Below are 25,965 nucleotides of genomic sequence, written 5' to 3'. Positions count from 1 at the left end.
TGTGTGTCAGTCACTTGCTGGTCAGTCTTTAGGCTGCTGTACAGCTTGATGGACCGTAGAGGATTGAACATTTATCCTCCTATATTTGGGGTTCTGAGAATAAAACAGCTTCAGAACAATCAATGTAGATATATGTGTTTACAAAACTACAGATCTGTTCAATGTGATTGTTGTTGTTGTTGTTGTTGTTGTTGTTGTTGTTTATAATGACGATGATGATGTTGATGATGGTGATGATTTTGATGATGATGATGATGACTTTATTTTATCCATTAGGAAATTATTTTTTGCATCATACAGCATGTGAACTTAAATAGACAGATGTAGACAGACATGAAACACGTCACACACATTACATACATAGTGCAATAGAATTACAGACAGACAGTATTCACATAGACAACCATATAGCACAATACAACACAACACAATATGAGCCTGGTTCATTTTCAGTAATGAGTCCCTGTACCCCATTTACAGTTTATACTTCAATGTATCAGGTGTAATTATTCACCAGCTATAGAGTGAGTTGTTGATTATGTTTCTAAGACTGCAGGGTTGGAGATACAACAATGGCCTTGAGAACAGCAGGAAGTGTGTTGGTGGTCTTTCTCTGGTCTGTAGCAGGTATGATCTCATTCTTATCTTTTAGTTGCTCTGTTTAACAATCTACAGACATTTCTAAAAGGATAAGAATCATAATGTTATTCTGGTGTGTTCTGTTAGGAGTCTCCACTTCACTTAAAGAGTTATATTTTACACCTTACTGAGTGATGGTTATCTGTGGTTTCCATTCACACTCAACTCAGCAACTACGGCAACAAAGTGTGGGCAAACGCTACTGTTAGTGTGAGCCAATAGACCTTGGCTTACTGCTGATACCATTGTATTGTGTGACTGTGTTTCAGTGGTACTTGGTCAGAATGGCTGGAGTGTGACATACACCACTCAGAGTATCTGTGCCTTGAAGGGGTCAACAGTGGAGCTGTCCTGCTCTTACACATATCCCAGTTTGATTAAAGTCACAACAACCTACTGGTTCACCAAAGTTTATCCTGTGGAGATTTATGTACGTCTGAGTGATGACCCAGACTACAAAGGTCGTGTGACGTGTGACGTACCGTAGTGATAAGAGGAATGTCCACACCCTGAAAATCACAGACCTGAGAGAGAGTGACTCAGCTACGTACAAGTTCAGATTTAAAATAGATCAAACCAGAGGGAAATATTCTGGTAAACCTGGAGTCACTTTGTCTGTTACAGGTACAGTTATATTATATATAGTGCTGATCTGTTTAATTGGTTCTGGAAAATTGTCTTAATTTGTATAGAAATAATATAAAAAATATAATATGAATTGATGATTTGAGACTCCTGCCTCATTTGAACTAGACAACAGGTAATTTAGTTTTTTAAATGTTGTTATTTACTCCAGACCTGCAGGTGAAGGTGATTCCTGCCACTGTGACAGAGGGACAGAAGGTGACACTGACCTGTAGCACCACCTGTACTCTGAGTGAGAATCACTCTGGATTCCGGAGCTGGTCTGGTGGGGCTGGCCGATGGTGGTGGTAAGGTAGGAGGAGGTGTGGGCAAGCCTCCCCTTTCCCATCGGCGCAGGGTGTTCATCACCTCTTGCATGGCGGAGCCGAGTTGCTGGATCCTGGCGTCCTGGCAGCTGACCCGATCCTCCAGCGACTCGGTCGCCGCCGCTGCTCCTGCTGACTCCATAGTATAGGTGTGTGATTCTGTCACAAGCTGATGTGGATGCGGTGTTGGAGTCAGGCGCAGGACACAGAAGCTCAGTCAAAACGACTTTACTAGTCAAACAGACAATACAAAAATAACGGGCCTCGAACACTGGAGGCGAGCGATTACGCATACAGTGCGTAAATACACTATAAACACGAGAACAAATATAAACATCAACGGACAGGCGGACAATCACACACAACTGCAAACAAAACTAAATGAAACTTATAGGTGACCTAATCAATACATAACACGAAACAGGTGCACTAACAAGACAAGACCAAACAAACATCGAGACATCAAGCGGTAGTAGCTAGTACTCCGGGGACGACGAACGCCGAAGCCTGCCCGAGCAAGGAGGAGGAGCAGTCTCGGCGGAATTCGTGACAGCACTCGCCACTCAGGAGTAGCCTAGTTTGTAAAAACTGTGTAAAAAATGTGTTTTAGTCCAAAGTTTGTGTTCATGGGTTTACATTTTCATAAACTAAAAGGGCAATTGACAACAAAAGTCAACATTGCTAATATTTTTGTCTGAATATGTAGAAATATACTGTTACTTAAAGGCACAATTCATATCCATTGATTCTCAAATAATATGACTGGTAAATCCCTAGTATATTTCTGAGTGGTGAAGGGAGTAGAGGGAGAATGAAATATGCCTACAGTCTCAGTCAAGCATACCACCATGGACTCTCAGGGGTTTAAAAGTACTAACAGCTCTTCCCTTAGCGCGAGGTAGAGGTCAATGGCCCTGTATGCATCCACAGGAACAGCAAGATTGTTCTCTGCCATGATGTAGGAGCACAGGGTGTGCACATCCTAATCACAAGCTATGTCATGACGGTGGTCACACTGGTCCTCGCAGCTGGTTATGTCCTTTTGTGACACACCACACAAATAATCATGTGTATCATGCAACTCTGGAACTGTGTGCATGACATCGGGCCGACCATGGGGGACATTCTCGTTCTTTGAGGGGTGGATCAGGTGACTGTTCCAGGTCTCTTTGTAGCGTCCAATTCATCCATTTGAGGTAGAAATAATAATAATGAGGCATCATGAACATATCAAGCCCTACAAGTGCCAAAATAAGAAAACAAATATAGTTCTATTTCACCATAATGTGGGACTACCAGTAGCCTATCCTACATGTTTTTGCAGATGTTATCGCAGGTGCAGCGAAATGCTTGTGTTTCGAGCTCCAACAGTACAGTAATACCTAGCAATACACACAAATCCAAAGGGTCACCAGGGGCAGCATGTCCGCTCAACTCAGAGCTCATGAGAAGATTCTATACCTGTTGCTAGTTGGGGTTGGCATTGGCATTGCTAGTGTGTTGTCATGTGGAAGGCCTCATGGGCAAGAGACTGCTATGATATTGTTGCCATTCCCCTGAACTTTAGGATTGTATAATAGATTATTGCAACTACTGCTCCAGATCTTGTGGTTCTGCTACAGGCCATAGAGAATAAACTGATAGGCCTATGTGACTGATACTCGGGGGTGGGGTCTATTAATTGAACTTGAAGTTGGACGCTTGTGTGCCCCAAATTAGATCTTGGAATTCATATGGAAAACATGAAACATCTGAGGGAACGTATAAAAAAAAATCAAGGGAATGGATAAAAAATCTGAGGGAACAGATAACAAATCAGAGGGAATGGATAAAAAATATAAGAGAACTGCTTCAAAAATCAGAGGGAATGGGAAAAAAATCAGAGGGAATTGGTTAAAAAAAATCTAAGAGAACTGATTCAAAAATCTGAGGGAATGGATAAAAAAATCGAAGAGAACTGATTTTTAAAAACGAGGGAACGGATTAGTCTGACAGTTTTTTCCCTCTCCAACATGACCCCCGTAGGGTCCTGACATGTTGCATGTTAAAAAGGTGGACTTTGTATCGTTTATTGCATTGATTGGTTAAAAACTGCACAGTGCAAACAAATAAGAAATTGGAGAAAATAGGCATTGTTGTGACTTGTGAATGCTTGTGAGTGCAGCTGAAAGTTTTTTTGGGACACAGGGATTTTACAGCAGAGGCATTACAAGGAATCCTGTCGATATATGTTCTGTCCACACAAGCCCCTGAGCCTATGTAGGGTAGTGATTTGGATTATCACTGAAGGGGTTTGGCATTTTGGGATGAATAACATTTTTGTATTGTGTATGATGGTGCCCCCCACGCCCACCGCCTCCATTTCCCACAATGGATATTTTAATTTTTCTTTCACTGCCGGTACAGTAGGTGGCGGTAATATGCCAATAGGTGTAGTTTGCCATAAAACCTTAAAGAAGAAGAAGACAAAGTAGCCTAACTGTACTGTTGTGGGCGACAACATTTCATGTCATACAAAGAAACAATAGCTTCCACAATGGATCGGGTAAGTCTGCTTTTAACAGTATAGGTGTGTTGTTTAAAATGTATAGGCCTAGTTTTCGTCAGCTTTGATCCTCCACATTCCTATGTTCGGTTTAAATGGCCGGATAAAAGAAAACAAGACGGTAAAAATGTGTATTTTTTTTACTTCAACAAAGTAGCCTACTACTATATAATGTTTAGGAATCTGTGACTATGACCTAAACATCTCTCCTTCCTCCCAAAGGGTGCACATGTTCACATCCCTTAACTGATTTCGAACACATTATCCATTATTTGACCAAATACTCAAGTGGCCGCTCTTACAAAGAAAACAAATGTTTTCAAAAATGGAAGGCAATCGGGAAGAGGCAAGATCATGTGGGACCATTATAGCCAATGAGAGGGCAGATATGCGTGTTTCCACTAGTTACCACAATCACAAAGTCAAACGTCTATATCGTATTTTTATTTATTTAGGGTTAGGCTTAAAGTTAGAAGTGTGGTTAAGGTTTAAATCACATTTTAATAAGATCAATTGTAGAAATGGTGTGGTTTATGATTTTGTTTTTGGTAACTAGTGACGACCAGGCACCAGTGGCAGCTCCTGAAAAAATTCTCAGGGGGGGCAATTTTTCTGATGATTTAGGTGACCTACACACATTTAAAAAAAGATATGTCCAGCAACAACATGAAGACAGGGGCAGCATATAAGTCAATACTGATATACACATTACTTGCTTCAAAAAGGCCTCATGGTTGAATTGGAAATATGTGCACCTGAGCAAGCAGGAGCTTTTGATAGAGGCTACTGAAAACATTGATGCAAGTTATTGGTAATAATAAATTTTTATAGACTTCCATATTCTGCCCTCTTGTATAGATTTGTGAAAATGAACAGTGATAGACATTTTGCCTGAAAACAGAATTTGAAAATAATTTCTAGAAAAGGTAAACACAGCTATCTGTATGGCTTTGTAAATATGAACAACCATATTCCGGCCAATTGTATAGATTTGTAAAAAAAATTGTTTACTTTAAAAAAAAAAGAAAAATAACTATTTTAAACAACATCAACTGTGAACTGATTTGGGCGTGTGTGTGTTAAAGAGACAGACAGGGAGGGACAAAGAGAGAGAGAGGCTACATTACTTGTACTGAAACTGTTCTCTTCTCTCTTTCAACGCAGCAAAGCGGTCAATGACTTTCTCATTGAAATCAGGCATGCTGAGGACTAGTTTACTAGTTACTTTTTAGCTTGCTGCATGATCAAATTCAGCTGATGCGCATAGCAATGCACGTAATGGCCTTTCTTGAAATGCTCACGCACCTTTTGCCTTCTCTCGCCTCATCACACTGGCTCCATCGTAAGCTTGCGCAATGAGTTTGACTTTCACGTCGTCGGCAAAAAGACCGTTCAGTCTCTCCAAAAGCACACTGGCGATTGAGACTGAGGTTGATTCCGAGATGGGAAGGAACTCAAAAAAGCGCTCCTGCACTTTGTGGTTGTCTCTTTGATGTGAACTTCTTTCAAAGAGACAATCGAGTTGCACTGAACGCTATAGCCATCTTGATAGTAGTACGTGAATTGATTGATGCTGCTACCCGCTCTTTTCTTAGTTACGTTCATGGTTACGTTACGTATGACGAAAGCGCGTAAGTGCAAGCCCTCAGAAACCCATAGAGATTGTATTGAAAGCTCTGAAATTTGAAAAAAATAGATTTTACATGGGAGTCTATGACAGACTTCTGGGCGATTTTCAACCTGACTGAAATCGCCCCAAAAGGGGGGGGGGGGGGGCATTTGAAGCACGACTTTAGCCTGATTGGACATTTAGTGGCAGTGTGGCACTGTGGCAGATCAGACGTCTAGATTACAACACTGATAACTACTGTTGCCGTGATATAATTGATTAGAAAAAAAATCCCTTCCTTTTCCCGTTTGGCAGTGCGTCGCCCATATCGCCCTATTGAACACACCGCCCCTGCCAGGCACTGCTCCCATACAAAGTTTATTTTTTCTCAAAGTTGCCGAGATGTCACGTGTCCTACTTTTACCAATACACTCCTAACAACCTAATCGTTACGACATTTATATTCAATCAAATAAGCCAGAAGCCAGATTTTGGGCCCAGTTATCCCTCTCTCTTTGCCTCTTCCTCGCTGTTTGAAAGGAAATGACTGGTATAAGAAGTATGGTGGAAACTAGCCCATGCCACCACCAACATAATGCTCTTAGATTTGTGGGTTGTAGTGAATGATTGAACATTTCAAGTAAAATGAGATTTTCAAGGGATGCACCCAAATCAATCAGAGGTTTAGACTAAATTAATACAATATTTGGTTTAATGCTGAACTGTTTAATACTTCTTGTGGCCAACAGGACAAAGCTAGCCCGTTCCCCTCCACCCTCCAGGAGTCCCCAGGTCAAACGCCTCCCGGTACCGCTTTACTGCTGGGTCTGGTCGACTGCAGGAAAACACCGGGGCAGAGTGGAACTGAGAGAGGAGGAGGAGAAGAGAAGGAAGATGGAGATTTGATTTCATTAAGTAAGAACCATGGTGTGTAGATTACACTACAGTCTGCTTCTGTAACAATAGTGGAGGTGCATAAAGATGGCGGCCCACATGTACCTACCATAAATTCCTCATTTTGCTAAATTCACTGTATTGTACATTGCTCTCCTTTACAGTTTTTTTTGGTATGGTCATTAGCACAGTAAACATGTTCCCAATTTTAGCTTCAAGACGCCGGCAATATGAAAAAACAAAAAAGTAGATTGTGCTCATCTATTGGAACATTGAACCATGTTGTGCACTGTAGTTTCATAACTCAGTGGATAGTGATAAAACAATGACATCATATAAAAATTCTGCCATCTTTATACACTTTAGTCATTCAAAAAATATATTTCACCTAATTTTAACATTCTGTCATTTTTATTTTATTTTATTATTTTGTTTTTTTTAGTCATTTAGCAGACGCTCTTATCCAGAGCGACTTACAGTTAGTGAATACATATTTTTTTATACTGGCCCCCCGTGGGAATCGAACCCACAATCCTGGCGTTGCAAACGCCATGCTCTATCAACTGAGCTACATCCCTGCCGGCCATTCCCTCCCCTCCCCTACCCATAAAGAGAACATGTTCAATTTAATAAAAAACATGTTTTCCCATCTCAACACATTTAATACAAATATTACTATACTAAGTGCCTATGTGCCAAAAAAGTAACAGGGTTGACAGTAACAGGGGACTACTGAAAACAACAAAAACCATTGGATTCATTGGTAAAATAGTCCTTTAAATCAGCCATCAATTCACTTGTGACAGGAAGCTTGTTTTTTGCAACAGTTAGTGGCAATGTAATGCGATCTTCAAACATTTGTATTTGTTAAAAGATTTCTTGCATGTCTATGTATGGGTAAATGGTTTGACTTGCTCAGTTTTCCACCACAAAACAGCTTAAGGTGACAATTGATGTAACACTGTTAAAAACACCTGTTTTTCAGAGACATTTTTCAAATTAATCAGATTCATAGAGGCATATTTAATCTGCACATGTGCTAGCACGAGCAGCGCAAGTTTCCTTTATTTGCGCGAAAGTATGCATCTTAGAAATATGTTTCACATACAAACTTTATATGTCCGAATTTGGAATCAAATATGCTTCTCAAAAATAACATGTGGTAGTAAACATTTTTAGATTCGCAATTTTCAGCATTTATCAAAGTCCCATCAGGTAGCCTGATTTCAGATGTACATGCTATTCAATATCTTTGTTTCACAGGGGACAGCCCTAACCATTGCTCTCTCAGTGGGAGGGGCTTATCATCTGGGGAGCCTCGACAACATCTTGATGCTGACAAGACAGAGAAGAGTCTCTCCAGATCAGAACGTCTCAAACACCAGCAGAGATGTATAGGGAAGAATCCTCACCACTGCTGCTTTGACTTTTGGAAGAGTTCTACTAAACAGAGGGAATTTATCATTTACCAACGGATTCACACTGGAAAGAAACCGTACCGCTGCTCTCAGTGTGGGAAGTGTTTCGCTGCATCTAAAACCTTAAAATCTCAGAGAATTCATACAGGGGAGAGGCCTTACCCCTGCTTTGATTGTGGGAAGAGCTTCAGTCAATCAGGAGCCCTGACTAAACACCAACGCATACACACAGGAGAGAAGCCTTATAGCTGTGATCAGTGTGGGAAGATCTTCAATCAGTCAGGAAACCTGACTACACACCAGCGCATACACACAGGAGAGAAGCCTTATAGCTGTGATCAGTGTGGGAAGAGCTTTGCTCTATCCGGAAACCTGACTAAACACCAACGCATACACACAGGAGAGAAGCCTTATAGCTGTGATCAGTGTGGGAAGAGCTTCAATCAATCAGGAGACCTGACTAAACACCAACGCATACACACAGGAGAGAAGCCTTATAGCTGTGATCAGTGTGGGAAGAGCTTTGCTCTATCCGGTCACCTGACTACACACCAACGCATACACACAGGAGAGAAGCCTTATAGCTGCGATCAGTGTGGGAAGAGCTTCAATCAGTCAGGAGCCCTGACTACACACCAACACATACACACAGGAGAGAAGCCTTATAGCTGTGATCAGTGTGGGAAGAGCTTCAGGAAGTCAGGACACCTGACTTCACACCAACGCATACACACAGGAGAGAAGCCTTATAGCTGTGATCAGTGTGGGAAGAGCTTCAATCTATCAGGAGACCTGACTTCACACCAACGCATACACACAGGAGAGAAGCCTTATATCTGTGATCAGTGTGGGAAAAGATTCAGTCAATCAAGGACCCTAACTACACACCAACACATACACACAGGAGAGAAGCGTTATAGCTGTGATCAGTGTGGGAAGAGCTTCAGGAAGTCAGGACACCTGACTACACACCAACGCATACACACAGGAGAGAAGCCTTATAGCTGTGATCAGTGTGGGAAGAGCTTTAATCAATCAGGAGCCCTGACTACACACCAACGCATACACACAGGAGAGAAGCCTTATAGCTGTGATCAGTGTGGGAAGAGCTTTGCTCTATCTGGAAACCTGACTACACACCAACGCATACACACAGGAGAGAAGCCTTATAGCTGTGATCAGTGTGGGAAGATCTTCAATCAATCAGGAACCCTGAGCAAACACCGGCTCACACACACTGGAGAGAAACCGTACTCCTGTCTATGTGGAAAGAGCTTTGCTCTTTCAGTGTCACTGAAAAAACACCTGAAAGCACAAACATGTTGTCTTTCATCTCCCTCCTCTCCGGCACCGGTTCCAGATCCCTAAATAAAGTTTCAATAGAAAACATCTGGTAAAGAGTCATCTATATCCCATTCTCTAACAGTTTACTAAGTCTGATTACCATGGTAACCTGTGTAGCATACAGGTTACCATCTGGATCCATATATATCAAGCGTCTCGGAGTAGGAGTGCTGTGTGTGTGTTGTGGGGTGGGGGTGTTCAGAGCTGTATCTTATTTCAAAAACTTCTATTATCCATTAAATAATGTAGAATAATGTTTCAACAATAGTAGGTGTATATTAATGTGTGAGGGAAATAGCCTTGAAATGTACATCTTGTCTCATACAATCATTGGTTCCTGTAGGTGCTGGGTAAAGATATGAGGGGGAGGCGGTCATGTCCCCCTCAGAACTTTTGGCAGAACGCCCAGAATATGTTCAATAAGTTAAGATAGGAGAAATGTGCAGGAACCAAATGTTAATTATGAATTAATTATGAATAATGTATAATGTAAATCATGCATATATCATTTCTGTGTAAGCAGTTTATAAGAGAACTAACGGGACTGCCCCGAAAGAGCTCCCGACCAACGTGTACTATGGTGCATTAAGTTTGTTGGAACTTCTCCAGCTTGCTGATAATAAAGATGTATTCATTTAATTTTGACTTTGAGTCCCTGGTGGTAATTTCCGCTAAACATGTATTCAATACAAAAATAAATTAAATCCATTATCTTACGTGAAGGAGATGTGTCGCACTGCATGAGGCAAATGGTGGTCACACCAGATACTGACTACCTTTTTTAAAGGTATCTGTGACCAACAGATGCATATCTGTATTCCCAATCATGTGAAATCCATAGATTAGGGCCTAATTCATTTATTTCAATTGACAGTTCTTTTTATTTACTGTAACTCAGTAAAATCTTAGAAATTGTTGCATGTTGCATTTATATTTTTGTTGAGTGCAATAGTTATTGAAGAAATAAATTGAATAAATGAATGGGCCTACTACTGTTTTAGGTGAACTGTTTCAACATGATTTACACCCATCAGAGTATCTGTGCTATAAAAATCTCAACAGTGGAACTGCCCTGCACATATCATATGTCCAAGAGAAATGTAATGAGGTGCCTAAAATCCTGAGCTCGGTGCCAGAGAATACAGGTCGTGCTGAGTACCTTGGGACTAAAGAGAGACTGCACCCTGAGAATCACAGTACCTGAGAGTACAAGTTCAGATTTAAAACACAGGATGCAGAATGTGGGTACAGCTTCCCTGGAGCAACTCTTGACTGTCACAGGTAATATCATATATAATTGTAATAATTCATTAGAATCATTCAGACCTGCAGGTGAAGGTGTCTTCCTCCACAGAGGAAAAGTAGAGAACACTGACCTGTAGCACCACCTGTCTTCTGACCGACAACCCCAACCCCACCTACATCTGTAACAAGAACGGACAACATCTACATGACCCTACTTCCCAACAATACTCCTGGAATAGAGAGAGAAGGGAGGAAAGTGTAGTCACAAGGCTGAGACTGGGACACACAAGGCTCAATAGTACATTGAAATTGGTGGTGAAACATCCGACTGGGAGGTGTGATCATTGTCAGGAGCAGCTGGAGACAGTAGAACAGTGCCAGAAATATGTGAGGGAAAGGGAGCGATTGTTATTCATTTTAAGGAGTAATGGGGTTGAAGAGTCAGGATTAAGTGAACTGCTGGGGAAATCTTCAGAGGATGTGGTATTTAATTATGTATTTCGTTTCCTTAAGGAGACAAGAATATTGGGCAGGATTTAGTCCTTCACTGTCTCTGGTCCACGTTTGGAGGAAAAAGGGGGAAGCTTGCAAGCCAAAGAACACCATCCCAACCGTGAAGCACGGGGGTGTCAGTATCATGCTGTGGGGGTGCTTTGCTGCAGGAGGGACTGGTGTACTTCACAAAATAGATGGCATCATGAGGAAGGAAAATTATGTGGATATATTGAAGCAACATCTCAAGACATCAGTCAGAAAGTTAAAGCTTGGTCACAAATGGGTCTTCCAAATGGACAATGACCCCAAGCATACTTCCAAAGTTGTGGCAAAATGGCTTGACCTCAATCCTATAGAATATTTGTGGGCAGAACTGAAAAATCGTGTGCGAGCAAGGAGGCCTACAAACCTGACTCAGTTATACCAGCTCTGTCAGGAGGAATGGGCCAAAATTCACCCAACTTATTGTGGGAAGCTTGTGGAAGGCTACCCGACACGTTTGACCCAAGTAAAACAATTTAAAGGCAATGCTACCAAATACTAATTGAGTGTATGTAAACTTCTGACCCACTGGGAATGTGATGAAAGAAATAAAAGCTGAAATAAATCATTCTCTCTACTATCATTCTGACATTTCACATGCTTAAAATAAAGTGGTGATCCTAACTGACCTAAGCCAGGGAATGTTTACTAGGGTTAAATGTCAGGAATTGTGAAAAACTGAGTTTAAATGTATTTGGCCAAGATGTATGTAAACTTCCGACTTCAACTGTAGATTGCAAAATAGTTGGGAAGAGATTTTTGATGTACCGATTCCATGGCATAGTGTTTATGAATTGATACGCAAAACGACGACGGATTCAAAACTTAGAATTTTTCAATTTATATTATTATACAAAATTCTTGCTACCAATAGAATGTTATTTATATGGGGGATACTATATTCCCAGCTCTGCAGATTTTACTGAGAAGAGACAGAATCATTAAATCATTTGTTTTTGGACACAGGTCCAGGAATGGCTGAAGGATTGCTATATTTACCTGGATCTAACCCTGCAGATAGCACTACTGGGTGATCTGAAAAGTCATAGTCAATCGATCAATAATATAATAATACTTTTAGCAAAAATGTGTACAGTCAATGTACAATCTGTAGAAACAATGAGAATAGAAGGGTTCAGAACCTTTGTGAAACATCACAGTACAGTTGAAATATATATGGCAAATAGAAATCCAATATGGATGGTGTTAAGAGATAGATGGGAGGTGTTGAATGGAGATGAAGGATGGGACTAATAACAACTAACAACTAATAAAAAGATAACTAATGTAAAGCATACTGTGTCCATAATAAGTATATACAGTGGGGAGAACAAGTATTTGATACACTACCGATTTTGCAGGTTTTCCTACTTACAAAGCATGTAGAGGTCTGCAATTTTTATCATAGGTACACTTCAACTGTGCGAGACGGTATCTAAAACAAAAATCCAGAAAATCACATTGTATGATTTTTAAGTAATTAATTTGCATTTTATTGCATGACATAAGTATTTGATACATCAGAAAAGCAGAACTTAATATTTGGTACAGAAACCTTTGTTTGCAATTACAGAGATCATACGTTTCCTGTAGGTCTTGACCAGGTTTGCACACACTGCAGCAGGGATTTTGGCCCACTCCTCCATACAGACCTTCTCCAGATCCTTCAGGTTTCGGAGCTGTCGCTGGGCAATATGGACTTTCAGCTCCCTCCAAAGATGTTCTATTGGGTTCAGGTCTGGAGACTGGCTAGGCCACTCCAGGATCTTGAGATGCTTCTTACGGAGCCACTCCTTAGTTGGCCTGGCTGTGTGTTTCGGGTCGTTGTCATGCTGGAAGACCCAGCCACGACCCATCTTCAATGCTCTTACTGAGGGAAGGAGGTTGTTTGCCAAGATCTCGCGATACATGGCCCCATCCATCCTCCCCTCAATACGGTGCAGTCGTCCTGTCCCCTTTGCAGAAAAGCATCCCCAAACAATGATGTTTCCACCTCCATGCTTCACAGTTGGGATGGTGTTCTTGGGGTTGTACTCATCTTTCTTCTTCCTCCAAACACGGCGAGTGGAGTTTAGACCAAAAAGCTCTATTTTTATCTCATCAGACCACATGACATTTACATTTGAGTCATTTAGCAGACGCTCTTATCCAGAGCGACTTACAGGACCAATTAGGGTTAAGTGTCTTGCTCAAGGACACATCGCCAGATTTTTCACCTAGTCGGCTCGGGGATTAGAACCAGCGACCTTTCGATTACTGGCACAACGCTCTTAACCACTAAGCTACCTGCCGCCCATGACCTTCTCCCATTCCTCCTCTGGATCATCCAGATGGTCATTGGCAAACTTCAGACGGGCCTGGACATGCGCTGGCTTGAGCAGGGGGACCTTGCGTGCGCTGCAGGATTTTAATCCATGACGGCGTAGTGTGTTACTAATGGTTTTCTTTGAGACTGTGGTCCCAGCTCTCTTCAGGTCATTGACCAGGTCCTGCCGTGTAGTTCTGGGCTGATCCCTCACCTTCCTCATGATCATTGATGCCCCATGAGGTGAGATCTTGCATGGAACCCCAGACCAAGGGTGATTGACCGTCATCTTGAACTTCTTCCATTTTCTAATAATTGCGCCAACAGTTGTTGCCTTCTCACCAAGCTGCTTGCCTATTGTCCTGTAGCCCATCCCAGCCTTGTGCAGGTCTACAATCTTATCCCTGATGTCTTTACACAGCGCTCTGGTCTTGGCCATTGTGGAGAGGTTGGAGTCTGTTTGATTGAGTGTGTGGACAGGTGTCTTTTATACTGGTAACGAGTTCAAACAGGTGCAGTTAATACAAGTAATGAATGGAGAACAGGAGGGCTTCTTAAAGAAAAACTAACAGGTCTGTGAGAGCCGGAATTCTTACTGGTTGGTAGGTGATCAAATACCAATTGTGCAAGTTCTCCCACTTAAAAAGATGAGAGAGGCCTGTAATTGTCATCATAGGTACACGTCAACTATGACAGACAAAATGAGAATTTCTTTCTCCAGAAAATCACATTGTAGGATTTTTAATGCATGTATATGCAAAATATGGTGGAAAATAAGTATTTGGTCAATAACAAAAGTTTCTCAATACTTTGTTATATACCCTTTGTTGGCAATGACACAGGTCAAATGTTTTCTGTAAGTCTTCACAAGGTTTTCACACACTGTTGCTGGTATTTTGGCCCATTCCTCCATGCAGATCTCCTCTAGAGCAGTGATGTTTTGGGGCTGTCGCTGGGCAACACGGACTTTCAACTCCCTCCAAAGATTTTCTATGGGGTTGAGATCTGGAGACTGGCTAGGCCACTCAAGGACCTTGAAATGCTTCTTACGAAGCCACTCCTTCATTGCCCGGGCGGTGTGTTTGGGATCATTGTCATGCTGAAAGACCCAGCCACGTTTCATCTTCAATGCCCTTGCTGATGGAAGGAGGTTTTCACTCAAAATCTCACGATACATGGCCCCATTCATTCTTTCCTTTACACGGATCAGTCGTCCTGGTCCCTTTGCAGAAAAACAGCCCCAAAGCATGATGTTTCCAACCCCATGCTTCACAGTAGGTATGGTGTTCTTTGGATGCAACTCAGCATTCTTTGTCCTCCAAACACGACGAGTTGAGTTTTTACCAAAAAGTTATATTTTGGTTTCATCTGACCATATGACATTCTCCCAATCCTCTTCTGGATCATCCAAATGCACTCTAGCAAACTTCAGACGGGCCTGGACATGTACTGGCTTAAGCAGGGGGACACGTCTGGCACTGCAGGATTTTAGTCCCTGGCGGCGTAGTGTGTTACTGATGGTAGACTTTGTTACTTTGGTCCCAGCTCTCTGCAGGTCATTCACTAGGTCCCCCCGTGTGGTTCTGGGATTTTTGCTCACCGTTCTTGTGATCATTTTGACCCCACGGGGTGAGATCTTGCGTGGAGCCCCAGATCGAGGGAGATTATCAGTGGTCTTGTATGTCTTCCATTTCCTAATAATTGCTCCCACAGTTGATTTCTTCAAACCAAGCTGCTTACCTATTGCAGATTCAGTCTTCCCAGCCTGGTGCAGGTCTACAATTTTGTTTCTGGTGTCCTTTGACAGCTCTTTGGTCTTGGCCATAGTGGAGTTTGGAGTGTGACTGTTTGAGGTTGTGGACAGGTGTCTTTTATACTGATAACAAGTTCAAACAGGTGCCATTAATACAGGTAACGAGTGGAGGACAGAGGAGCCTCTTAAAGAAGAAGTTACAGGTCTGTGAGAATCAGAAATCTTGCTTGTTTGTAGGTGACCAAATACTTATTTTCCACCATAATTTGCAAATAAATTCATTAAAAATCCTACAATGTGATTTTCTGGAGAAAAAAATCTATGATGAAAATTACAGGCCTCTCTCATCTTTTTAAGTGGGAGAACTTGCACAATTGGTGGCTGACTAAATACTTTTTTCCCCCACTGTATGTATGTGTATATGTATGTGTGTGTATATATATATATATATATATTTGCGAGGGGAAAAAAACATGGCGGATTAAAAGTGATGCAGACAATTACATTGATGGAAGTTACAATCTATCTGCAATATTAAAGCTATTCTACCACCCCCCCCCAAAACAATTAAATAATAATAATAATAATAATAATTAATAAGAACCCTATTCTATTGCATAAAACAACCATTCGACGCATAAACAGTATTATAACATAATCTTGTAATTTCTCCACCACAGGATATACAATAAATATGTGAACATCTTTTAGGACCAAACTAATTATACAAGAGGCCTATGATCCTTATAAAAAATTGATTATTATTACAGTTTAAGGAAACAATATGATAAGCAGACATTGTTGCGCAGATAATGGATTTAATTGATTGATCTATTGAATACATGAATACACACCTAGTATTGTAAAAACATTATAACATTATTTCATGGATAATAGGAGTTAATTAAATAAGATACAGCCCTGAACACCCCCCTCCCACCACACACACAGCATCCAGAGTTGCATTTATGCTACATGTTAATCAGACTTAGTAAACTCTTAGAGAATAGGAGATAGATGACTCTTTACAAGATGTTTTCTATTGAAACTTTATTTAGAGATCTGGAACCAATGCCGGAGAAGAGGGAAATGAAAGAACATGTTTGTACTTTCTGGTGTTTTATCAGTGACCCTGAACGAGCAAAGCTCTTTCCACATAGACAGGAGTAAGGTTTCTCTCCAGTGGGTGTGAGCTGGTGTGTAGTCAGGGTGAAATATTGAGAAAAACTCTTCCCAAACTGATCACAGCTATAAGGCTTCTCTCCTGTGTGTATTCGTTGGTGTGTAGTCAGGTATCCTGAATTCCTGAAGCTCTTCATACACTGATCACAGCTATAAGGCTTCTCTCCAGTGTGAATCCGCTGGTGAATTATCAATCCTTTCTGTTTAGCAAAACTCATCCCACAGTCAAAGCAGCAGTTGTCAGGTTTCTTCCCTATAAGTACTCTGCTGGTGTTTATTAAGACGTTCTGATATTGAGAGACTCTTCTTGAGAGACGTCTTGTCAGCATCATGTTGTTGTTGAGGCTCCCCAGATGATAAGCCCCTTCCACTGAGAGAGCAATGGTTAGGGCTGTCCCCTGTGAAACAAAGATATTGCATAGCATGGACATCTGAAATCAGGCTACCTGATGGGACTTTGATGAATGCAGAAAATTCCTACCATGTTATTTTTGATAAGCATATTTGATTCCGGAAATACAAAGTTTGAATGTGAAAACTTTTTCTAAGATGCATACTTTGTTTTTCACTGCACTCGCGCAAAGAAGGAAGCTTGTGCTGCTCGTGCTAGCACATGCGCAGATTAAATACAGTGGCTTGTGAAAGTATTCGCCCCCCTTTGTTGCCTTACAACCTGGAATTAAAATGGATTTTTGGGGGGTTTGTATCATTTGATTTACACAACATGCCTACCACTTTGAAAAAGCAAAATATTTTTGATTGTGAAACGAACAAGAAATAAGACAAAAAAACAGAAAACTTGAGCGTGCATAACTATTCACCCCCCAAAAGTCAATACTTTGTAGAGCCACCTTTTGCAGCAATTACAGCTGCAAGTCTCTTGGGGTATGTCTCGATAAGGTTGGCACATCTAGCCACTGGGATTTTTGCCCATTCTTCAAGGCAAAACTGCTCCAGCTCCTTCAAGTTGGATGGGTTCCGCTGGTGTACAGCAATCTTTAAGTCATACTACAGATTCTCAATTGGATTGAGGTCTGGGCTTTGACTTGGCCATTCCAAGACATTTAAATATTTCCCCTTGAACCACTCGAGTGTTGCTTTAGCAGTATGCTTAGGGTCATTGTCCTGCTGGAAGGTGAATCTCCGTCCCAGTCTCAAATCCCTGGAAGACTGAAACAGGTTTCCCTCAAGAATTTCCCTGTATTTAGCGCCATCCATCATTCCTTCAATTCTGGCCAGTTTCCCAGTCCCTGCCGATGAAAACATGCTCACAGCATGATGCTGCCACCACCATGCTTCACTGTGGGGATGGTGTTCTCGGGGTGATGAGAGGTGTTGGGTTTGCGCCAGACATAGCGTTTTCCTTGATGGCTAAAAAGCTCAATTTTAGTCTAATCTGACCAGAGTACCTTCTTCCATATGTTTGGGGAGTCTCCCACATGGCTTTTGGTGAACACTAAACGTGTTTGCTTATTTTATTCTTTAAGCAATGGCTTTTTTCTGGCCACTCTTCCGTAAAGCCCAGCTCTGTGGAGTGTACGGCTTAAAGTGGTCCTATGGACAGATACTCCAATCTCCGCTGTGGAGCTTTGCAGCTCCTTCAGGGTTGTCTTTGGTCTCTTTGTTGCCTCTGTGATTAATGCCCTCCTTAACTGGTCCGTGAGTTTCGGTGGGCGGCCCTCTCTTGGCAGGTTTGTTGTGGTGCCATATTCTTTCAATTTTTTAATAATGGATTTAATGGTGCTCCGTGGGATGTTCAAAGTTTCAGATATTTTTTTATAACCCAACCCTGATCTGTACTTCTCCACAACTTTGTCCCTGACCTGTTTGGAGAGCTCCTTGGTCTTCATGGTGCCGCTTGCTTGGTGGTGCCCCTTGCTTAGTAGTGTTGCAGACTCTGGGGCCTTTCAGAACAGGTGTATATATACTGAGATCATGTGACACTTAGATTGCACACAGGTGGACTTTATTTAACTAATTATGTGACTTCTGAAGGTAATTGGTTGCACCAGATCTTATTTAGGGGCTTCATGGCAAAGGGGGTGAAAACATGCACGCACCGCTTTTCCGTTATTATTTATTTTTACTTTTTTGAAATAAGTCATTTTTTTCATTTCACTTCACCAATTTTGAATATTTTGTGTATGTCCATTACATAAAATCCAAATAAAAATCCATTTAAATTACAGGTTGTAATGCAACAATATAGGAAAAACGCCAAGGGGGATAAATACTTTTGCAAGGCACTGTATGCCTATATGAATCTGATGAAGGCGTTTAAGTGTCCTAATAATTCGAAAGACTGCTCAGAAAACCAGGTGTTTTTAACAGCGTTACTTTGATTGTCACTTTAAGCCAATTAAGATAAGCAGAGTAAGGTGTTTACATGACTAATAACATACTTGGCCTACTGCCATAACTAGTTTAATGTCAAATTATGAGTGTGCATGTAAACATACTCATTGTAAAGCACTAGTTATTTTGTTGCTTTGACAAAGTCATTTCTGAAGATTATTAAGAATGTGATTAGTGATTTATTTACATCTGTCCCTCATTTTAAGGTCAACCCTGTTACATGAACTGAACTCTCGTTTTAATATGGCGAAACTATTCCTTTAAAAAAATATGTTTTCAAAAGAAACATTGAACATTTAATAATCAAATCATAGAGTAAAAGCAGGTGAGCGGGTTCTACTCTTTTTGTCAATTTACTGCTGTTTTGTGGTGGAAAACTGAGCATGTCAACCCTTTTACCCATACGTAGATATGCTAGACATGTTTCAACTATTAAGATTTTTTGTGAAGATTGCATTTAATTGACACTCCCTGTTACACAAAACAAGCTTCCATTCCCCCTGTCACAAGCTGTTTTATGGCTGATTTAAAGGACTATTTTATCCATGTAATCCAGTGTTTTTTTTGTTTTCAGTAGTCCCCTGTTACTTTATTTGGTATATAGGCACTTACTACAAAAAAAATGTATTCTGTGTCTTGAGATGGTAAAACATGTTTTTTTATTAAGTTGAACATGTGGTCTTTATGAGAGAATGTTACAATTAGGCGAATTTTTTTTGGGACCAAGTTACACTTTAAAAAATGGGTGGAACTACCCAGATATTTTCATCAATATATAATTAATCAATGAATGACTAAAGTGCATAAAGATGTTATAATTCTGAAATAACATCATTGTTATAGCACTCTCCACTGAGTTATGAATCTATGGTGCGCGACATTGAACAATGTTCCAATAAATCAACACAATCTACTTTTTCAGTTTTTCAAATGTACGGTGTCTTGAAGCTAAAATTGGGATCATGTTTACTGTGCTAATGAACATACCAAAAAAACGTTGTGCCTGTTGTTCACATGCATATCTGCCCTCTCATTGGCTAGAATGGTCCCATCTCATCTTGCTCCTCCCAACTGCTTTTCATTTCATCTCATTTAAGACATTTATTTTCATTGCCATTACATATTAGAAGGCAATTAATTATTGGAACATGGGTTGTCTCACCCAGGGGTGTAAAGCACTTAATAAAAATACTTGAAAGTAGTACTTAAGTAGTTTTTTGGGGTATCTGTAGTTTACTATTTATATTTTTGACAACTTTTACTTTTACTTCACTACATTCCTAAATAAAATAATGTACTTTTTACTCCATACATTTTCCCTGACACCCAAAAGTACTCATTACATTTTGAATGCTTAGCAGGACAGGAAAATTGCCTAATTCACACACTTATCAAGAGAACATCCCTGGTCATCCCTACTGCCCCTGATCTGGCAGACTCACTAAACACATGCTTTGTTTGTAAATGATGTCTGAGTGTTGGAGTATGCCCCTGGCTATCCGTAATTAAAAAAAACAAGAAAATTATGAAGTCTGGTTTGCTTTATATAAGGAACTTTTACTTTTAATACTTAAGTATATTTGAGCAATTACATTTACTTTTGATACTTAAGTATATATAAAACCAAATACTTTTACTCAAGTAGTATTTTACTGTGTTACTTTCACTTTTACTTCATTTTCTATTAAGATATCTTTACTTTTACTCAAGTATGACAATTGGGTACTTTTTCCACCACTGGTCTCACCCACAAAAGGGTTGCTACAGAAAAGTTGGGAGCATGAACATGTACAGAATAAAAGCTTTGGATGGGTGGATGATAACCAGGCGAGGCAGATGGGATTGTATTGCAGGGACTTTAGCCCCATGGTACCTATCCCTGTGAGTCCACCATGGCTACTCTCACCTCCAGTAGTTGATTTACAAGTGCTAGAGTGAGTACGGAAAGACAGGGAGGGGGTTGATCCATCTGTTGTTATTTAATAGGTGACTGGAAACTGTAAATCTGTATTTTTGCCCATATATTCAGATGGATCAAAAGACCCAAAGACAAGTCAGACTGGATCAGCCTTTGTTGAACAGGAAAGTGGGGGTGGCTGTCAGGAGACGTATTACAGACCACCTGGCTGTGTACATGGCAGAGCTGATGGCCATACTGTTGGCCATGCAGTGGGTGGAGGAAGTCAAGCCAGACAGAGTAGTTATATGTTCTGACCTGCTATATGAGGGAATTCAAATTCATACCCTGGAGAGACAGATGGGTGTCCATATAAGCTTTGCTTGGGTCCCGGCCCATGTGGGGGTGGAAGGGAATGAGGAAGTAGATATGCTAGCTAAACAGGCCCTTAGGAGACAGGAGGTGGAGGTGCCAATAAGCAAAGCAGAGACTAAGGGAATGATATGGGCAGTGGTGGTGCAGAGATGGCAGGAACAGTGAAACAGTAACACTAAGGGCAGGCATCTATTATTTGTTGACATTTTAGTAATTTAGCAGACACCTATCTATAGAGCGACTTACAGGAGAAATTAGGGTTAAGTTGCTCAAAGGCACGTTGACAGATTTTTCACCTTGTCGGCTCGGATTACTGGCCCAACGCTCTAAACCACTAGGCTACCTGCCGCCCCTATTCCAGGTACAGAGTAAAGTAGGGGAGGATGGTAGGAATGGACAGAAGAGAGGAGGCCATCCTTACAAGGTTAAGGGTGGGACACAGCCAGCTGAATAAGTCATTAAATGTGATAGGAAAGCATCCAACAGGAAGGTGTGATTACTGCCAGGAAACAGAGACAGTGGAGCATGTACTGATACAGTGTGGGCAGTATGATAGGGAACGAGAGAGACTGATACAGTATTAGGGAGAAGGGGGTACAGGAATTGAGTTTGATAAGCATACTAAGTAGAACATTGTTAGATACAGTCGCAAATATTTTGGTATCTTTTTAAAGAGAAACGGGGCTGGCATGTGGGATTTAGTTCCTCGATCCTTGTCTCTGGCCCACACTCCATTAAAATAGGTGGTGTAATGCACCATAACGTTGGATAACAACCACTGATAAACTCCACAGAAGAATACGTATTTTCAATGTTAGAGTGGCCATTTGAGTATCTGGTCATATAATGGATCATCTGACTTTCAAATCAGTGGATGTGAACAAGTGCACACTTTGGGAGGAAAGAGAGATAATTAAGTAATAGACACAGATTCCTACACATGATAAAGTAGTAGGTTACTTTGCTGAAGGAAAAAAAGTTTTAGTCTTTTTGTTGTTGTCCAGACATTTAAACCGAACACAGGAATGTGGAGGATCAAAGATGATGAAAACTAGGCCTAGCCATTTTATACAACACAGCAGGCCTATACTGTTAAAAGGAAACCAGACTTACTGGATCCATCGTGGAAGCTATTGTTTCTTCATCAGACAACTTCTCTTGGACAAGAAATGTGTTGGCTACAGTAGTAGTTACTTTGTTTTAAGTGTTCACAAGGGGTGTGCCGGGAGTCTAAATGTTCTTTCAGTAGGAAGGGGGGCAATGACATGAATATTCATGAGACTCGACATTATCTGAGGGAAACAATTGTCTCTAGTATGGTCATACATTTGGCAGAAGGTTAGGAATTGCAGCTCAGTTTCCACCTCATTTTGTGGGCAGTGTGTACATAGCCTGTCTTCTCTTAATAATAATATGCCATTTAGCAGACGCTTTTATCCAAAGCGACTTACAGTCATGCGTGCATACATTTTTGTGTATGGGTGGTCCCGGGGATCGAACCCACTACCTTGGCGTTACAAGCACCGTGCTCTACCAGCTGAGCTACAGAGGACCACAGAGCCAGGTCTGCCTACGGTGGCCTTTCTCAATAGCAAGGCTATGCTCACTGAGTCTGTACATAGTCAAAGCTTTCCTTAAGTTTGGGTCAGTCACAATGGTCTCTCTCTCGCTCTCTCTCTCTCTATGTGTCCCAGTCTCAGCCTTGTGACTACACTTTCCTCCCTTCTCTCTCTATTCCAGGAGTATTGTTGGGAAGTAGGGTAATGGAGATGTTGTCCGTTCTTGTACCAGATATAGGTGGGGTTTGGGTTGTCGGTCAGAAGACAGGTGGTGCTACAGGTTAGTGTTCTCTACTTTTCCTCTGTGGAGGAAGACACCTTCACCTGCAGGTCTGAATGATTATAATGAATTATTACAATTATATATTATATATTACCTGTGACAGTCAGTTGTACCAGGGAAGCTGTACCCACATTCTGCATACTGTGTTTTAAATCTGAACTTGTACTCAGTTGAATCGCTCTCTCTCAGGTCTGTGATTCTCAGGGTGAAGGCTTTCTCTTTAGTCCAAAGGTACTCAGCACGTCCTGTATTCTCTGGCACAGAGCTCAGGATTTTACATTACATTTCTCTTGGATATACCAGTTTGGTTCTGATAGTACATGATAACTTGGATGTTGATATGTGCAGGGCAGTTCCAATGTTGAGCTTTTCATAGCACAGATACTCTGATGGATATGTGGTCCTCTGTAGCTCAGCTGGTAGAGCACGGCGCTTGTAACGCCAAGGTAGTGGGTTCGATCCCCGGGACCACCCATACACAAAAATGTATGCACGCATGACGTTAAGTCGCTTTGGATAAAAGCGTCTGCTAAATGGCATATTATTATTATTATAAGTCACGTTGAAACAGTTCTGACACAGAACACCTAAAACATTAGTAGGCCCATTCATTTATTCAATTAGTTTCTTCAATTATTCTTGCACTCAACCAAAATATAAACGTAACATGCAACCATTTCTAAGATTTTACTGAGTTACAGTTCATATAAAGAAATCAGTCAATTGAAATAAATGAATTAGGCCCTAATCTATGGATTTCACATGATTGGGAATACAGGTATGCATCTGTTGGTCACAGATACCTTAAAAAAAGGTAGTCAGTATCTGGTATGACCACCATTTGCATTATGCAGTGCGACACATCTCCTTCACGTAAGATAATGGATTTAATTTATTTTTGTATTGAATACATGTGTCGTGGAAATTACCACCTGGGACAAAATTAAATGAATAATTATTTATTATCAGCAAGCTGGAGAGGTTCCAACAAACATAATTTTATTTTACCTTTATTTAACTAGGCAAGTCAGTTAAGAACAAATTCTTATTTACGATGACGGCCTACACCGGCCAAACCCAGACGACGCTGGGCCAATTGTGCGCCGCCCTATGGGACTCCCAATCACAGCCGGTTGTGATACAGCATGGAATCGAACCAGGGGGTCTGTAGTGACGCCTCAAGCACTGAGATGCAGTGCCTTAGACCACTGCGCCACTCGGGAGCCCCATAGTACATGTCGGTAGGGAGCTCGTTCGGGGCAGTCCCGTTAGTTCTATTATATACTGCTTACACAGAAATTATATTTGCATGATTTACATTATTCATAATGAATTCATAATTAACGTTTGGTTCCTGCATGTGACTGGCACCGTCTCCTATCTTAACTTATAAAACATATTCTGCACGTTCTGTCAAAAGGTCTGACCGTCTCCCCCTCATATCTCTAACCAGCACCTACAGGAACCAATGATTGTCTGAGACAAGATGTACAATTCAAGACTCTCTCTTCAGACAACACCATTTCCCTCACACATGAATATACACCTACTATTGTTGAAACATTATTTTACATTATTTAATGGATAATATAAGTTAATGAAATAAGATACAGCTCTGAACACCCCCCCCCCCCCCCCTCTCCCCTGTGTGTATGCGTTGGTGTGTAGTCAGGTCTCCTGATCGACTGAAGCTCTTCCCACACTGATCACAGCTATAAGGCTTCTCTCCTGTGTGTATGCGTTGGTGTGTAGTCAGGTCTCCTGATCGACTGAAGCTCTTTCCACACTGATCACAGCTATAAGGCTTCTCTCCTGTGTGTATGCGTTGGTGTATAGTCAGGTTTCCTGACTGATTGAAGCTCTTCCCACACTGATAACAGCTATAAGGCTTATCTCCTGTGTGTATGTGCTGATGTATAATCACGGATCCTGAATGATTGAAGCTCTTCCCACACTGATCGCAGCGATAAGGCTTCTCTCCTGTGTGTATGCGTTGGTGTGTAATCAGGGATCCTGAATGATTGAATCTCTTCCCACACTGATCACAGCTATAAGGCTTCTTTCCTGTGTGTATGCGCTGGTGTGTAATCAGTGATCCTGACGTCCTAAAATTCTTCCCACACTGATCACATCTATAAGGCTTCTCTCCTGTGTGTATTCGCTGGTGTGTAGTCAGGTTTACGGATAGAGCACATTTCTTCCCACACTGATCACAACTATAAGGTTTCTCTGCTGTGTGTATACGTTTGTGTGTAGTCAGGGCTCCTGATTGATTTAAGTATTTCCCACAATCAATGCAGGTGTAAGGCCTCTCCCCTGTATGAATTCTCTGATGAGATTGTAAGGTTTTAGATGCAGCTAAACTCTTCCCACACTGAGAGCAGTGGTACGGTTTATCTCCGGTGTGAATCCGCTCGTGAATGATCAATTCCTTCTGTTTAGCAAAACTATTCCCACAGTCAGAACCGCAGTGGTGAGGTTTCTTCCTTATACGTCTCCGCTTGTGTTTCTTGAGGTGTTCTGATCTGGAGAGACTCTTCTCTTTCTTGTCAGCATCATGATGTTGTTGAGGTTCACCAAAAGATAAGCCCCTCCCACTGAGAGAGCAACGATTTTCCCGAGGGCTTTCCCCTGTGAAATAAAGACATTGAATAATTAAGTTAATTAAGTTTTGCAGATATGGGTCCATAAACAGATGTCTTTCCATGAATTGAATGCCTTTGTTATTTTTCCAGTAATAATTGTGCTCCAATATTCAATATTAAATCTTTGTTTTATTAAATAAAGTGCCCTTTAATACAGAACACTTGGAGAATTCGATTAATCAGATTTTTTATATGAATAAAGACTTGCTAAAGTGACACAAATCAGCATTTTGACAGGTCCCTCCATCAACCCTGTGTAACTTCTAGAAATATTTTAATCCACCTAATACAATAATTTCTCAAAGTTTTACCATCATTGAGTACGGTTACATGCGCAGAATAATACGATTATTGTGAATAGTCAATTAGTATAAGAGTTTGATTTAAACGCTGACATGCTTTGAAAGAAGAACAATTTCTCCAATAATCC

At 41.0% G+C, this 25,965-nt stretch overlaps 1 protein-coding gene across 1 annotated transcript; it reads left to right on the top strand.

The window, feature by feature from the left end:
- The first annotated feature begins 4,057 nt into the window (after positions 1 to 4,057).
- On the top strand, positions 4,058 to 9,504 carry LOC311119828 (uncharacterized protein). Its single transcript, XM_084194485.1, has 3 exons — positions 4,058 to 4,134; positions 6,493 to 6,658; positions 7,901 to 9,504. Exons 1-3 carry the CDS (start codon positions 4,096 to 4,098, stop codon positions 9,421 to 9,423), a joined length of 1,728 nt encoding a protein of 575 aa, XP_084050611.1. The 5' UTR covers positions 4,058 to 4,095; the 3' UTR covers positions 9,424 to 9,504.
- Positions 9,505 to 25,965: the final 16,461 nt, after the last annotated feature.

Source organism: Coregonus lavaretus (genome assembly GCF_964263955.1).
Source record: "Coregonus lavaretus genome assembly, contig: HAP1_SCAFFOLD_55, whole genome shotgun sequence".
NCBI lineage: Eukaryota > Metazoa > Chordata > Actinopteri > Salmoniformes > Salmonidae > Coregonus > Coregonus lavaretus.
The sequence above is the reverse complement of the archived record's forward strand: the minus strand, read 5'-3'. Positions and strand labels throughout refer to the sequence as shown.

Coding starts and splice junctions, on each gene's coding strand:
- LOC311119828 (XM_084194485.1), top strand. CDS start 4,096: ATGTCATACAAAGAAACAATAGCTTCCACAATGGATCGG. Junction 4,135..6,492: donor TAGCTTCCACAATGGATCGG/GTAAGTCTGCTT, acceptor TGTGGCCAACAG/GACAAAGCTAGCCCGTTCCC. Junction 6,659..7,900: donor TGGAGATTTGATTTCATTAA/GTAAGAACCATG, acceptor TTTGTTTCACAG/GGGACAGCCCTAACCATTGC.